General features: G+C 41.8%; 1 protein-coding gene across 1 annotated transcript in view; it reads right to left on the bottom strand.

Moving 5' to 3' along the window:
- Positions 1–2500, bottom strand: part of LOC125026781 (bestrophin-1-like) — a 30002-nt gene that overhangs the window by 17017 nt on the left and 10485 nt on the right. The window contains exon 4 of the mRNA XM_047615380.1: positions 1524–1667. Within this exon, the coding sequence (XP_047471336.1) occupies positions 1524–1667 (144 nt within the window). The remainder of the gene's footprint in view (positions 1–1523; positions 1668–2500) is intronic.

Below are 2500 nucleotides of genomic sequence, written 5' to 3'. Positions count from 1 at the left end.
CTCGTCTGTCAGCCTCGGCTTAAAGATCCCATCTTGATTTACGCCCGCGGGGAGGCAGGAAGAGCGTGTCGTGCATCATCGGGTACGCCCACCTCTCAGCCCGCGGTGTCAACCTCGTTCTCGTTTTCATTCGGTCTCAGATTCGTTCTTGTTTTCTTTGGCTCTCAGATTCGTTCTCGTTTTCTTTCGTTTTCCTCCTCGATCTCGTTTTCTTTCGTTTTCATCCTCAATCTCGTTTTCTTTCACTCTCAGACTCGTTTTCGTTTTCTTTCATTTTTATCCTCGATCTCGTTTTATTTGGCTCTCAGATTCGTTCTCGTTTTCTTTCGTTTTCATCCTCGATCTCGTTTTCTTTCGCTCTCAGATTCGTTCTCGTTTTCTTTCGTTTTCATCCTCGATCTCGTTTTATTTGGCTCTCAGATTCGTTCTCGTTTTCTTTCGTTTTCATCCTCGATCTCGTTTTATTTGGCTCTCACTCTCGTTCTCGTTTTCTTTGGCTCTCGGTTTCAGTCTCGTTTTTCTGTTGCAGACACATTCGCTCTCTGTTTGTTTTCTCTTTGCTCTGTCGCTCTTCCTCTGATCTCTCACTCACTCTCGCTCTCTCTCTCTCTCTCTCTCTCTTCCTTTCTGTTTTTTCTCTTCTCTGTCTCCCTCTCTCATTATCTCTCTCTCTCGCTTTCTCTCTCTCTCTCTCTCCCTCTGTCTCTCTCTCTCTCTCTCTCTCTCTCTCTCTCCCTCACCTCTCTCTCTCTCTTCTTCTTCTTCTTCTTCTCTTCCTCTCTTCCTTTCTATCTCTCTTTCTGACACACACACATACCCCTCCTTCATTACATATTCATATATAATATATATATATATATATATATATATATATATACGTATGTATATAATATATATATATATATATATATATATATGTATATATGTATATATGTATATATACATATATATATATGCATACATATATATATATATATATATATATATATATATACACATTCTTCTTCAAGTGCTCTTAATACGCTTAACATGCCCAGTCTTTCCCACGGGACGAGGCCCATTTATGCCATATAAACAAAGGAAAGATCAGTCAGGGTGGTTTCCCGTTGCCTTCCCTGCCAGTGTTTCTATAGAAGGGTTGCCAGCCGAGGCTCAAGAGTCCCCTCTGTCCTTATTTCTATTTATCCTGACAGGTGCTCCACTCTGGGTCGAAGTGGACATGGGAGCGTTAGTGGCTGAGAGGAGGCTCCATTCCCCTCAGGATCAGGAACCCTCTACCAGTTTATTCTCATACCAAGGGGTTTTATATATATATATATATATATATATATATATATATGTATATATATGTATATTCATTTATTTATTTATTTATCCACACACACACACACACACACACACACACACACACACACACACACACACACACACACACACATACACACACATATATATCTGTATATACATGAAAGTACAAGGACCAGTCATGACACCTTATGACACCAGCACTGCTTGTGCCTCACCTCTTCTGTTCCTCACTGAGGGCGAACCTGTAGACGAGGGACACCATACCGTAGAGTACCAGGTAGACGATCAGGTCCGGCCATATTAACTTGAACACGCTGCCACGCCACCTGTTGAACAGACGGCAGTTGAATAGCCCCGTTCTGCCCCGGGTGATGTGTGTGTTTGTGTCTAAATGTTTGTGGTGGAATGTCTGAGCTTGTTTAGGTGAGTGTTTGGATTGTTGGGTTTGTGTGTGTGTGTGTGTGTGTGTGTGTGTGTGTGTGTGTGTGTGTGTGTGTGTGCGTGTCGGTGTGTGTGTGTTTGTATTTGTGTTTGTATGTGTGTGTTTGTTTTTGTATGTGTGTGTGTTTGTGTATATGTGTGTGAGTGTAAAAACAATTAAAAAAAAAACAACACTATCAAGTATGGCTTTACAATCTGCATTTTAAAGCCAGGTCGCCGCCGCCGCCGCTGCCTCTGTGAACACGGCTTTGGCTTCCCTACAGCGAAAACGGCTTCTTGGACCCGACTCTGCTCCCCTCCTGCTGCTGGCCGCGCGGACGCCTCTGCTCTGCGTCGCTTCTCGTCGCTTGTGATATCATGCGGTCGTTTATTTATTCATATTGATTGATTTATTTATCTAGTTTCATTTATTTATTTATATTTACTTTTTTTAAGGGGGGGGGGGGGGGGTAAATAAAACTTTCGATTCTAAAGTAAGGGAAGGCTGTTGTTAAAGAACTTTTTAAAAACCTGAATGAAAACGGCTTTGTTGTGTCCATTTCCTGTTGACTGAAATATTTTTCTGTTGTCCGGAAACTCTTTCGTATTCGAAAACCTTTATTGTTTATTGGTTAAAGGTCTGCTGTCTCACGGTGACACAGCATCCCAGTTAATCTTCTTCTCTCAAGCTGAATCGAATTGGTCCTTTATCTCCCAAACCTATCTATCACCATGCAATGTCGAACAGGATAATAACCAAGCCATGGCTATG

The sequence above is a fragment of the Penaeus chinensis genome, chromosome 7, assembly GCF_019202785.1.
Source record: "Penaeus chinensis breed Huanghai No. 1 chromosome 7, ASM1920278v2, whole genome shotgun sequence".
Taxonomy (NCBI): domain Eukaryota; kingdom Metazoa; phylum Arthropoda; class Malacostraca; order Decapoda; family Penaeidae; genus Penaeus; species Penaeus chinensis.
Note: the sequence above shows the minus strand (reverse complement) of the source record. Positions and strands in the feature narration are given on the sequence as shown.